General features: G+C 43.2%; 1 protein-coding gene across 3 annotated transcripts in view; it reads right to left on the bottom strand.

The window, feature by feature from the left end:
* Window positions 1-12,572, bottom strand: part of LOC129866740 (nuclear factor of activated T-cells, cytoplasmic 3-like) — a 32,241-nt gene that overhangs the window by 15,877 nt on the left and 3,792 nt on the right. For 2 of the 3 annotated variants that reach the window (XM_055939578.1, XM_055939579.1), the window contains exons 2-6: window positions 10,419-10,506; window positions 10,225-10,297; window positions 7,485-9,252; window positions 1,001-2,192; window positions 449-611 (exon numbers count right to left, since the gene is read on the bottom strand). In XM_055939578.1, coding sequence (XP_055795553.1) covers window positions 449-611; window positions 1,001-2,192; window positions 7,485-7,572 — 1,443 coding nt within the window. In that variant the 5' untranslated portion in view covers window positions 7,573-9,252; window positions 10,225-10,297; window positions 10,419-10,506. Of the gene's footprint in view, window positions 1-448; window positions 612-1,000; window positions 2,193-7,484; window positions 9,253-10,224; window positions 10,298-10,418; window positions 10,915-12,572 lie in introns of those variants that run through there. The other variant, XM_055939580.1, reaches the window with a different exon arrangement.

Raw genomic sequence — 12,572 nt, 5'->3', positions numbered from 1 at the left:
CAACTTATTGTGGGAAGCTTGTGGAAGGCTACCCAAAACGTTTGACCCAAGTTAAACAATTTAAATGCAATTCTACCAAATACTAATTGAGTGCATGTAAACTTCTGACCCACTGGAAATGTGATGAAATAAATAAAAGCTGAAATAAATCACTCTCTCAACTATTATTCTGACATTTCACATTCTTAAAATAAAGTGGTGATCCTAACTGACCTAAAACAGTGAATTTTACTAGGATTAAATGTCAGGAATGATGAAAACTGAGTTTAAATGTATTTGGCTAAGGTGTATGTAAACTTCAGACTTCAACTGTACTTGTGTCATGCAGACCTGGATTCAAATAGTATGTGTTTAAATACTTCAGCTGTGCTAGATTGAGCTTTACAAGTGCAAATACTATTTGGACCCAGGTCTGGTGTCATGAGGTTGTGAAAGACTTTCTCTTAACCTTGACTACAGGGTGTCCTCCTGAGGCAGCCTTGATGGCCCCCCGACTCCCCTCTGTCTCGTAGTGGGCCCTGTGGTGGCCCCGTGGCTGCACATCCACCTTCAACTCGCACTGGCCAAACTGGCTAGGCAGGGGCCAGTCCAGTGGGGGTAGGGATGAGGTCCTGGGTGGGAAGGCAACACAGGGTCATATTACTTAGGCAGCAAATGGAAGAAAACAGACTGAAACAGGGAGGGATTACCTGAACTTGCCCAATAAGAAATGCTAATTTTCCATTGCAAGAATGTTTGCTACAGTGTGCGTTAACGACTACAACCCAGACATTATTTCTCATAAACATACAGTCATTCAGATTTGGTGTTAAAAAAATCATAGGGGTCGGTATCTTGTTCTTCACCTCTAGTTATGATCTCCTGGCCCTTGCTAGGGTTGATATGGTAGTACAATGTCTGCACCATGCTGAGTGATCGCAGAAATGAGAGTGTTCAACTGGTGGTTAGCATGATGAAGCACACGTGAGAATTGATGCTTATGTAATTATGAATAACAAACCTGAAAAGGGGTGCGTTGCCAGGTTTGGGTTTGTTCCAGGTGAAGTGTGAGGGAACCGAGAGAAAAAGTTCTTCAAAAAGGCCATCCTGTTTTAGAGTAGACCCAGACTCATCTGCAGGTGAGTCCAGGTAAGGCAACACGACTCCTTGGTCTTCTGGCACCAGCCCTGAGTCTCCCTGTCCATGCAGTAGACCCATGTGAGCCTGCTGAGATGTCCTCCTGGTTTTGGAGGGAACGTCTACCTCAGGGAGGTTGTACAGGAGGGCCCCCATGGCACCAGGGCTTCCAACCACCCAGGTGTCCTCTGTTACGCTGCCCCTGGGAGAGTGGCTGGGGGTGGGGCAGGGGGACTGATGAGGGGATGGGGTGGGGGAAGGTCCCTGTCCGTAGACGTCTGCGCTGGAGTGTCGTCTCTTCCCACAAGGTGATGTGGGCCTTGAGCCGGACCTGGAGGTGGGGCGCGGGTTAAGCCAGTTCTCGTCTGTGACGCTGTTGCGCGGAGAGTGACAGGGGGACTGACGGGGCGACTGGCGAGGGGACTGGTGGGGCGAGAGGGAGTGGGTGTTCATGAAGTACTGCTGCTGCCACAGCTCTACCCCGAATCCCCCTGCGGCCTGGCCTTGTGGGGAGCAGCCAGGGGAGGCCAGGGGAGAGGCCAGCGGGGAACCCATAGTGAATCGGGCGGCCGCTTCGTTCAGCTCAGCCTCCACGTCGTCGTAAACGTGCGAAAAGGACTCGCAGGAGGACACATCGGACAGCCAGCTCCTGGAGGACAGGCTACTGCAAGGGCTGGGGTTCAGGGACGATGAGTCCCTGTAACAGGGGTCCAGGGGTAGGTAGAGGTGATCCCTGGACCAGGACCGTTCACGACCACACTCCCCCCCGCCGTCTGCCCCACTGATGGGCACGGCATCCTGGCTGGAGCCCAGCTCTTGGTGACTGTGACTGATAGATGTGATCTGGATGCTTGGGCAGTCGAATGCCTTGGGGAGGTGTCCCATGGGACAGTATCTGGAACTGTGAACTTCATAGCTGGAGCTGGGGTGGTAGTTACCATAGGTTTGGAGAGGAGCTTGTTGAGAAGCAGCCTGATGGTGCTGCTGGCTCTGTTGTAAGTCTTGGGCCTGGCCAATAGGCTGATTGACCATAGACTGGGTGGTATAGTATGGCGTGCTGTCACCAGGGTCTGGACCTAGGTATAAAAAAAGTACATTTAGAAAAAAGTGCTCCAAAAGGCTCCTGCGGCTGTCCCCATAGGAGAACCCTTTTTGGTTCCAGGTAGAACTATTTTGGGTTCCACATAGAACCCTCTGGAAAGGGAACCTGGAACCAAATGTGGTTCTTCAAAGGGTTCTCCTATGGGGCCTGCCGAAGAACCCTTTTTGGTTCTAGATAGGAGTGTAGGCAAATTGAGGGGGAGGTTCATTTTCAATGCAAAGTGTCTAGTCTTCAGGGCATACAGCAGCAGATAAAAAGGGTGCCATTGCTCCCTGCATTACTCCAGAGAGGAGATAACAGGCAAACAAATGATAATTCTCTGATCAACTACTCACTATCGACTACTCTCTCTTTTGATCGATCCTTTAACACAGACAGCCTCGACTAGTCATCCATAACCCACTGGGAATGTTGTCATAAATGCCATTTCAGAGTCTCTCCACAAACTGTGGGGAAGACTAGACATAGAGATTGACCTGTTTGGCAGGGGCTCCTGTGGCTTGGTGATGGATAGATTAACAACAGCAGCACTCACCACTCTAAATCACACAACTAACTAACTGTATGTTCTCACAGTTAGTTAGCAACAGCAACAAAAGCGGCGGCCTTCTAGAGCTGGTCGGCAATATGGACAAAATTCCATTACATGATAAATTGTCTGCATTTGTTCCATAACAATAAATAGAATGATACATTTATAACATTCATGTGCACCATGTTTTTCTAAATCATCCTACTACTACTAGTTTCATGATTGTGGCCATCAATGGTCCAATTTACCCATATTAGCAAATTTATTTCATCTCAAACTTCACATTTCTCTAGTATAGGCTACTTATCTTCATGAACAATATCAGGAAAGTGCCTGCGATAAGTGGTCACGTCGATACTTTTAAACTCCACAGCCTACTGTCTACACTAGTTCACACAAGGACAAACATAACCACACACTGTCCTGCTCTGTACACAAAATGCAAAGATGGTGAGATGTCCAAGGACTGTGTGTGCCACGATTTGGAGCACATAAAAGAACGGCCCTTGGCCTTGACTTATTTGCAAAATGAATGTAATTAATATAAACGTTATCTGATGCAACACCGGCTCGGCGGCCCCTCTGGCTGAGTGGTAGAATGTGTTGGCGCCTGACAGATGCGCGTGCCATTTACAGGAGTTGGAAATAAGGAAACAGACAAGAGAAATGGCTGATGGAAAACAAGACTATCATGTTTTATTCTCCTCTATTACAATAGATATTAAAGATATACAAAGTGAATTCTTATTCAACTTAATCTCTAGTCTACTCTAGGCTTATCCGGCTACTCAATTGATTAGGATAAAGTAATCCTTCTAACCCCCCCCCTTAAAAGAGTTAGATGCACTATTGTAAAGTGGTTGTTCCACTGGATATCATAAGGTGAATGCACCAATTTTTAAGTCGCTCTGGATAAGAGCGTCTGCTAAATGACTTAAATGTAAATGTAATGTAAATGATAGCCTAGGTTATGTAGAGGGCTACAATAGCCGACACATTGGTCAATGAATGCAGCCTACAGTCGTGGTTCGGCTCTATGACCAGATACCGCAATCTAGCCAAGGCGAAACAAACCCCAATGTCACTGACATTTGACCCTTTCCCCAGGCTTTTCTCCTGAAATCTCTGTGCAAGACCCCCCAAATGACAAAATGGGCAGTTGTCAATACAATAGTGTTTTACTCTACAAATTACACAGTGATACTGTATATTGAGACATTCAGATTTGGCATATATCCAAATTTAAACTGGACCAGGATCTGATTAGATATAATCAAATGCAACTGTGTAATAAACTCCGTGTCATTCAAGTCTGGTGTGTCATTATCAGTGGCGACGCGTCATTCAGGGCTGTTAAGCTAATATAAAAAATAAATAAATAAAAGATAATAATAATATATATATTTATATTCTGTTTGCATGTTATTTTGGCATTAATACGTGTCACATATCCTAAATATATAATTGAGTTAATAAAGCCGCATACAAACATGGTCTCTTTTTTGCTTTCTTGAGAAAGGCAGCACCAAACTGCAGGTGTTTCAGCCTAGCTCAGTGCTTTCTGTGGTGGTTTGACATTGCTTCCTCCGACACATTGGTGCGGCTGGCTTCCGAGTTGAGCAAGCAGTGTGTCGAGAAGCAGTGCAGCTTCACTCTCGACCTTCGCCGAGTCCGTAGGGGAATTGCGGCGATGAGACAAGATCGTAACTACCAATTGGATCTCACGAAAAAAGGGGTAGCGCCATGGACCAGAAAAGTTTTAATACATTGGCCATGCTGTCAATCCAGCATGACTTCTGCCACATTCAAAACAACTGCAAACTCGGAATTGGTCATCCAACTCTGAATTCCAAGTCGGGATTTCGGGCCTCTTTCTATAGCCTACAAGAGGGACCGTCGCGCCACATTCCTGTTCAAGTAAGCACAGCACAACAAGGTGAGTCCAAAAACATTTTGTATGCTGCTGTATAAATGATGTAATATGTCAGGGAGATATGAAAACTGTAGCTAAGAAAGTAATACTAAGTGTGTGTTGTGTAGTAAGCTGTTATTAGCCCATGTTCCTCACCCTAATAATTTGTTCCCTTTTCACCTCATAACTTACTGTTCTGACTTGGCGGTGCACATGTAGCCTATAGCCTGTTTTAGAGAAATGTCATCATCGAATATTGAAAGAGCTTCCATTGTCTGCTTATATGCCCCCTTTATTTATCCTATGGTTGTGACTTGGTCTGAATTCTCTCGCTGTACATTTCAAAAGTGCTGAACAAACAGTTATATTGACTACGCCTGTGTCTTAATCGATATTACGGATTGCCTCTTATCCGCTCATCGTCCCCTTATGCCATAGTTTGTACATCTCAATTGTCAGTAGAAACCACATTTGTTTAAGCAAGTCATCCATATCAGCTATATTTTTAAAAGGCAGTAAAAGAGGCTGAATGAACTGTTTCGCTGCCAGACAAGGCTCCGCTGATAGCCAGGTGTGGCAGTGGTAAGGTGTTGGGACAGCTTTATGTAGGCCCTAACAGTTTGCGGGCACTGTTTGTCATCGTTACAATGCAATGAATGTATTGTTTAGTATTGTGGCATGCATTGCTGGCATGTATGTAAAAAATAAATGGGGGGGTTTGCCCCACCAAGATTTACATGCTAAAATCGTCACTGGTTATTATGCACATTGATTACAGTACAATAATAAAATACTAGTGTGGCATTTTATGTTAGAACTTAATCCTAACATTTAAAGATATAAAAAGTACATTCTTATTCAACTTAATCTGTAGGCTACTCTAGGCTTATTCGGCTACTCAATTGATAGCCTAGGTTATGTAGAGGGCTACAATAGCCGACACATGCTTCAAGATGGCCACCATTGTTCCTGTTCCCAAGAAAGCTAAGGTAACTGAACAAAATGACTATCGCCCCGTTGCACTCACTTCTGTCATCATTAAGTGCTTTGAGAGACTAGTCAAGGAGCATATCACCTCCACCCTACCTGATACCCTAGACCCACTCCAATTTGCTTACCGCCCCAATAGGTCCACTGACGATGCAATCGCCATCACACTGCACACTGCCCTATTCCATCTGGACAAGAGGAATACATATGTAAGAATGCTGTTCATTGACTACAGCTCAGCATTTAATACCATAGTACCCTCCAAACTCGTCATTAAGCTCGAGACCCTGTGTCTTGACCCCAGGCCGTGCAATTGGGTCCTGGACTGTCTGACGGGCCACCCCCGGGTGGTGAAGGTAGGAAACAACATCTCCACCCCGCTGATCCTCAACACTGGGGCCCCACACGGGTGCGTTCTCAGCCCTCTCCTGTACTCCCTGTTCACCCATGACTGCGTGGCCATGCACGCTTCCAACTCACTCATCAAGCTTGCAGACGACACTACAGTGGTAGACTTGATTACCAACAGCGACGAGACGGCCTACAGGGAGGAGGAGAGGGCCCGCGGAGTATGGTGTCAGGAAAATAACCTCTCACTCAATGTCAACAAAACAAAGGAGACGATCGTGGACTTCAGAAAACAGCAGAGGGAGCACCTCCCCATCCACATCGACGGGACAGTAGTGGAGAAGGTGGCAAGTTAAGTTCCTCTGCGTACACATCACGGACAAACTGAAATGGTCCACCCACACAGACAGCGTGGTGAAGAAGGTGCAGCAGCGCTTCTTCAACCTCAGGAGGCTGAAGAAATATAGCTTGTCACCTAAAACACTCAAACTTTTACAGATGCACAATTGAGAGCATCCTGTCGGGCTGTATCTCCGCCAGGTACAGCAACTGCACCACCCTCAACCGCAAGGCTCTCCAGAGTGTAGTGCGGTCTGCACAACGCATCACCGGGGACAAACTACCTGTCCTCCAGGACACCTACAGAACCCGATGTCACAGGAAGGCCAAAAAGATCATCAAGGACAACAACCATCCGAGCCACTGCCTGTTCACCCCACTATCATCCAGAAGGCGAGGTCAGTACAGGTGCATCAAAGCAGGGAACGAGAGACTGAAAAACAGCTTCTATCTCAAGGCCATCAGACTGTTAAACAGCCATCACTAACATAGAGGCTGCTGTCAACATACAGACTCAAATCTCTGGCCACTTTAATAAATGGACTTAATAAATGTATCATTAGTCACTTTAAATAACGTCACTTTAATAATGTTTACATATCCTACATTACTCATCTCATATGTATATACTGCTCTATACCATCTACTGCATCTTGTCTATGCCAATCATTAGTCACTTTAAATAACGTCACTTTAATAATGATTACATATCCTACATTACTCATCTCATATGTATATACTGCTCTATACCATCTACTGCATCTTGCCTAAGCCGCATGGCCATCACTCATCCATATATTTATATATACATATTCTTATTCATTCCTTACATTTGTGTGTATAAGGTAGTTGTTGTGAATTTGTTAGACTACTTGTTAGATATTACTGCACTGTCGGAACTAGAAGCACAAACATTTCGCTACACTCGCATTAACATCTGCCAACAATGTGTATGTGACCAATAAAATATGATTTGATATTGGTCAAAGAATGCAGCCTTACAGTCGTGGTTCGGCTCTATGACCAGATACCGCAATCTAGCCAAGACGAAACAGAACATTTGCACCAAATTGGTAACTTTGTAACATTCTATTAAGGCTTTGTGGAATACGGATACATTGTAAAACAAAATTTTAAAAACTCACCTGCGGGGCCTAGCTGTTGTTGCTCGTCCTCTCCGAAAATAAGTCTGAAGTCCAGTTCCTCATTGCCGCTACAATTTACAGTAGTCATTCGGTCTTACGAGTCGGTTCTTTACAGTTCTTTATTCCTGGGTTGTTTCAAAACTGGATTCAAAACGTTAACGATACAACAGGAGGAAATTATTTTAGTTTACACTATAAACAGCAACAAGAAGCCTATCCGAAGTTGTAAATAACTAAATGCGTGTCCTCTCCAGGCGACATTTATTACGATTATATTATATTCTCTTGATACTTCACCAGTTCAGTCCTCGGACTAAAAAAGACGCATAGACAATAGTTCGACCGTAGTTACTCTTGATGACTGATGAAGTAGGCTAGTAGTCTACTCCAAACTTCCACATTACAAACAAAGCATTACAGACAGCTCCGTTCATGACGTCAGCAAAATACTACACTCGCATCACCCCGCGTACAGTAGCTGGTGAGAGAGTACTGTAGGCCTACAAGCTACTAGACAATGTTACAGTATCAAATCACGTGGCAAGACAATGAATGTATTTCTGGAGACTGCAATCAATCAACGATACGAATACTTATCTCATTTGAAGCAAACATTTTTAAAAACAAAGAAACCATCCGTGATCCAACAGCAGACACACACACACCACTCATACTACAATCAAAACATAAACCTTTATGGCTTAACAGTGATAGAGCAACAACCACTTTATAAGGATGAAAACTGCAAAAAAGTACGTTTTCAACAATTGTGTAAGGCCCCATAGAAGACAATGGTACAATACATACTGTCTGAGAAAACGAACTAGCTTTATACAGCTCCTGTACTGCCCTCCTCTGGCACCTTTTATTACACAGTACATACACTTCTGTCAATAACAATAAAACATAACCAATAATTACCTTGCTTCTGGTCAATATGATGTGGTGCTGAATGTTGATAAGTGGTTTTCTATCGTGACTTTACAGCAGAAAACATTCAGTATTGCAAGCATAAGGAGAATGTGTGATTTCAAGTTGACTGCCATACTGTCTTGTTACATATTTGACAATTTTTTTCATAAACAAATCAAATTAATAGTTTTGGTTATCAAATCAAAACATTTTTAATTTTTTTTTAAAGAATAGGGCCATTTCTTAATCCCCTGTAGAGCATGCCTTCTTCACACAGACACCAAACATGCTTGTTGTCTAAAAACAAAATAATCCAGGAGGGAAAATAAATAGCATTGAATGCCTCATGCTGATTGATGTTTGACTATTGGGGCGGGAGCTGACAGAATATCTCAGTTACTCACTGTACGCTGCTCTTGTAGGCAATGTCTCAAACTCACAACAATATGGCCGCTACTGTATCAATCACTCCCCCTGGCAAGAGCTGACCCCTGCTGCAAATCCGCCACCATTTAATATAAAAGGAGCATACCGTCTTATTGCGGTCGTAAAGCATTAGTCATTTTACACAGTGCAGTATCACTCTGTGCTTGTCTTGTGCTGTACACCATTTGGAACAGCTGGTGCCCTGATGTCTTCCTCAGCTGTTGCTCCTTTGGATTTTTAGACGGGTCTTTTCCTGGCTCCATACTCTACAGTGGTGTCCTCCTCATCTGGCTTCTCATTCCTCTTCACCTCCCTCTTTCTCTTGCCCACCAACCCAGAGTACTCTTCACCCGTCCGCCCCTCTGGCAGTCCCAGAACACGTAGACATACTATAGCAGCAGCCTGCTCTGCATATTTCTTTGACTTCTCCCTGCATGGATATAATAAAATAGAAAGTGTTGTGTTAAGTCATTTAGCATTATTATGAGTTAATAACGCATCTATTAAGCATTATTATAGCATCGTTACGTAATATGCATTGGGTCACTCCCTGGGTGACTAACACATTCACTACAGTGCCTTCAGAAAGTATGCATACCCTTTGACTTATTCCACATTTTGTTGTTACAGCCTGTATTCAAAATGGATTAAATATATGTTTTTCTCACCCACCCACACGCAATACCCCATTATGACAAAGTGAAAACATGTTTTTAGAAATGTGTGCAAATTGATTGAAAATGAAATCTCATTTACATAAGTATTCAAACCCCTGAGTCAATACTCTGTAGAAGCACTTGCACATCTGGATTTGGGGATTTCTTTCCCTCATTCTTCCTTGCAGATCTTCTCAAGCACTGTTAAGTTTGATGGGGAGCAGTGTTGAACAGCATTCTTCCAGTCTTTCCACAGATTTTCAATGAGATTGAAGTCTGGGCTTTGGGTGGGCCATTCAATGACTTTCACATTATTGTTCTGAAGCCATTCTAGCACTGCTTTGGCTGTATGCTTGGGGTCATTGTCCTGTTGGAACGTAAATCTTTGCCGCAAGCCTAAGGTCATTTGTACTCAGAAGCAGGTTTTCATTGAGGATTTGCCCGTATATGGCTCCATTCATTGTTCCCCCTGTCCTTACCTGTCTCCCAGTCCTTGCCGCTAAAAAGCATCCCCATAGCATGATGCGGCCAACACCATGCTGCCACCACCATGCTGACATTCCAAATATATTTTCAATACATTTTCTAAAAACATGTTTTCACTTTGTCATTATAGGGTATTGTGTGTAGATGGGTAAAAAAAATATATATATATTTAATACATTTTCAATTCAGGCTGTAACACAACAAAATGTGGAATAAGTCAAGGGGTATGAATACTTTCTGCAGGCACTGTTTAAACTCACCGCAGAGTGGATCTGTACTTTTTCTCCGTCACTGTAACTATGGATTGGAACGCCCGGTCTTGAGAGCGCTGTACTTGAAAACATCATACACAATACATTGTTAGAAACCAAACGCACATATCAACACTACACATAAATGGTTTTGACAGCTTGTATGTTGTAAGACCATGGCTAATATAAAGTGGTCAACTTACCATCTCATATCGTGGTTGCTCCAGTTTCTTCTTGCGGCTCCACTCTACCAGGAATATCTTAGGGCTAAACTCGCCAGGGTACTCCCTCCTAACACACAAACATCACACTACTGTCATAATATGTACAGTCATAATAATATGTACAATATGTCATATTTACAGTCAAAAGTCATAAAGTACCAGTCAAAAGTTTGTACACACCTACTCATTCCAGGGTTTTTATTTATTTGTACTATTTTCTACAATCTAGAATAATAGTGAAGACATCAGAACAATGAAATAACACATATGTAATCATGTAGTAACCAAAAAAGTGTTTAACGAATCAAAATATATTTTATATTTGAGCATTCCAGGTGACTATCTCATGAAGCTGGTTGAGAGAATGCCAATAGTGTGCAAAGCTGTCATCAAGGCAAAGGGTGGCTACTTTGAAGAATCTAAAATATATTTTGATTTGTTAAACACTTTTTTGGTTACTACATGATTCCATATGTGTTATTTCATAGCTTTGATGTCTTCCCTATTATGCTACAATGTAGAAAATAGTAAAAATAAAGAAAAACCCTTGAATGAGTAGGTCAATCAATCAATCAATCAATTTTATTTTATATAGCCCTTCGTACATCAGATAATATCTCGAAGTGCTGTACAGAAACCCAGCCTAAAACCCCAAACAGCTAGAATGCAGGTGTAGAAGCACGGTGGCTAGGAAAAACTCCCTAGAAAGGCCAAAACCTAGGAAGAAACCTAGAGAGGAACCAGGCTATGAGGGGTGGCCAGTCCTCTTCTGGCTGTGCCGGGTGGAGATTATAACAGAACTATGCCAAGATGTTCAAAAATGTTCATAAGTGACAAGCATGGTCAAATAATAATCATGAATAATTTTCAGTTGGCTTTTCATAGCTGATCATTAAGAGTTGAAAAACAACAGATCTGGGACAGGTGGCGGTTCCATAACCGCAGGCAGAACAGCTGAAACTGGAATAGCAGCAAGGCCAGGCGGACTGGGGACAGCAAGGAGTCACCACGGGCGGCAGTCCCGATGCATGGTCCTAGGGCCCAGGTCCTCCGAGAGAAAGAAAGAGAGAAGGAGAAAATTAGAGAGAGCCAAGATTTTCAAAATGTTCATAAATGACAAGCATGGTCAAATAATAATCAGGAATAAATCTCAGTTGGCTTTTCATAGCCGATCATTAAGAGTTGAAAACAGCAGGTCTGGGACAGGTAGGGGTTCCATAACCGCAGGCAGAAGAGTTGAAACTGGAATAGCAGCAAGGCCAGGCGGACTGGGGGCAGCAAGGAGTCACCACGGCCGGTAGTCCCGACGTATGGTCCTAGGGCTCAGGTCCTCCGAGAGAAAGAGAGAAGGAGAAAATTAGAGAGAAATTAGAGAGGTGTGTCCAAACTTTTGACTAGTACTGTATATATTACAGGAAATAACTGCCTACATAGATACTAACTGGTGACTTAACTAGTGTCACGTTCTGACCATTGTTCTTTTGTGTTTTCGTTGTTTTAGTGTTGGTCAGGACGTGAGCTGAGTGGGAATTCTATGTTGTCTGTTTATATGTGGGGTTTCTTGTTTGGCCTGATATGGTTCTCAATCAGAGACAGGTGTTTTGCATTGTCTCTGATTGAGAACCATATTTAGGTAACCTGTTTTGTGGGTGATTGTTCCTGTTCGTGTGTTCATCTGTTCTCTGTTCACTAGTTCAGGACTCTTTCTGTCAGTTTGTTGTTTTTGTTCGTTGTTTAAATAGCCTATTAAAATATGGATTATCATCACGCTGCAGTTTGGTCCTCCTCTCTTTCACCTGAAGACAGCCGTTACAACTAGGGACTTACTATAGCAGGGGTGGGCAATTTTTTAGGCTCGAGAGCCACATGGGGATTTCAAAATTCAGCGGAGGGCTGCACAGATTTTTGTGTGGACTGATTTGTTAGTCAAAAGCTATTTGCGGGCCAGAAAAAGGGCAGTTATTTGAAAATATAGGCGAATTATCATTTTTATACACTTTCTATTAAGTTTTAGACGTTCAAGAGTGGCCTGCAAAAAACTCAAACAGGAAGTACCAGTGACACGCTCAATACAGAAGTGGTCAGATGAAGCGGATGATAATCTACAGGAATGTTTTGCTAGCACAGACTGGA

This window comes from Salvelinus fontinalis, chromosome 12 (assembly GCF_029448725.1).
Source record: "Salvelinus fontinalis isolate EN_2023a chromosome 12, ASM2944872v1, whole genome shotgun sequence".
NCBI lineage: Eukaryota > Metazoa > Chordata > Actinopteri > Salmoniformes > Salmonidae > Salvelinus > Salvelinus fontinalis.
This window is presented reverse-complemented; position numbering and strand designations above follow the sequence as displayed.